General features: G+C 67.3%; 1 protein-coding gene across 1 annotated transcript in view; it reads right to left on the bottom strand.

The window, feature by feature from the left end:
- Positions 1-1,078, bottom strand: part of LAMTOR5 (late endosomal/lysosomal adaptor, MAPK and MTOR activator 5) — a 6,198-nt gene that overhangs the window by 1,896 nt on the left and 3,224 nt on the right. The window contains exon 2 of the mRNA XM_019474940.1: positions 458-719. Coding sequence (XP_019330485.1) covers positions 458-719 — 262 coding nt within the window. The remainder of the gene's footprint in view (positions 1-457; positions 720-1,078) is intronic.

The raw sequence follows: 1,078 nt of genomic DNA, 5'->3' as shown, positions 1-1,078 counted from the left end.
GGCGCCTGGCAGCGGCGTCGCCCACGTGACGCCCGGAGACGGCGGCTCCGCAGGGCCAAAAGGCCTCGCTTGCGCGAAGGCGCCCGCCCAGCCTCATTTGGGGTGACCCGGGGTACACCCCAAACAGCTCCCATCCCTCTGCCCGCGTCCTCCGTCCCTGGGAGCCTCCCGGGGCTCCGTGCAAAGAAGCAGCCACTGCAGCTTACGCATGCACCGTGCCCTAATTTGGGGGGGGTGGGGGTAGCTGCAAATCCAGGCCCCGCACCCCCTTGCCCCCCAACCCAGCCCTTCCCGGGCGGCTGTCTTCCCGCAGGGCGGGTGGCACAGTTGCGGTTCTTGGGTTTATGCTTTCCTCCCTTTTCTCCCCCTTTACGCTCCGGAGCGGGGTTTGGTTGCGGTTCCTTCCCTCCGCGCAGCACGGCTCAGGATTTGCACGGCGAAATAGAAATTCAAGTGGTGTTTTCAGACTCCAGGCACACCACGGGCGTATCGGTCGGGTCGGAGGTGAGCTTGGCTGCCTGCTGGGCGAGGACGGAGATGACGCCGGCGTGCTCATCTGAGAGAGTTCCTCGGCCTGCAAAAGGTGGGAGATGTTGGCTGAAGCCCCGCGTGCCGTGACAGAGCTTCGTGTCGAAGCAGCCTCCCCCCGGGGCCAAGGGGGGCTGCTCCTGCTTGGGCCCATTCGCCTCCCCTGGGGGCTGATGCAGCTTCTCACCTAACTGTTGCCCTCAAACCACCAAAAAGACTGAATTTAAGTGGCAGGAAGAGCTGGCTCGGGTTTCCTCCGCTCTGTGTGTGTGGGAAGCCGAGTACCACGGTGCAGGTGGGTGCCAGAGGGACCCTGGGGACACCCGAAAGGGGAGGGGGAGACGACTGCGGTAGGGCAGGGCCTGGCGGCCCCAGAGTGTGCGGGAGGCCCCTGCACGCCAGTCCCCTCAAACTAGGAGGGCTCCCGTCGGGCGGGGCCCGGTGCCCCCTACCTTCCCCCCGGAGTCCGTAGAGGGACTGGGCAGGGCCCGGTGCCCCCCAACACGGGGTCTCCGGTGGGGCAGGCCCCGGTACCGCCCCCCCCGCCCCC

The sequence above is a fragment of the Aptenodytes forsteri genome, unplaced genomic scaffold, assembly GCF_000699145.1.
Source record: "Aptenodytes forsteri isolate BGI_AS27 unplaced genomic scaffold, ASM69914v1 Scaffold285, whole genome shotgun sequence".
Classification (NCBI taxonomy): Eukaryota; Metazoa; Chordata; class Aves; order Sphenisciformes; family Spheniscidae; genus Aptenodytes; species Aptenodytes forsteri.
The sequence above is the reverse complement of the archived record's forward strand: the minus strand, read 5'-3'. Positions and strand labels throughout refer to the sequence as shown.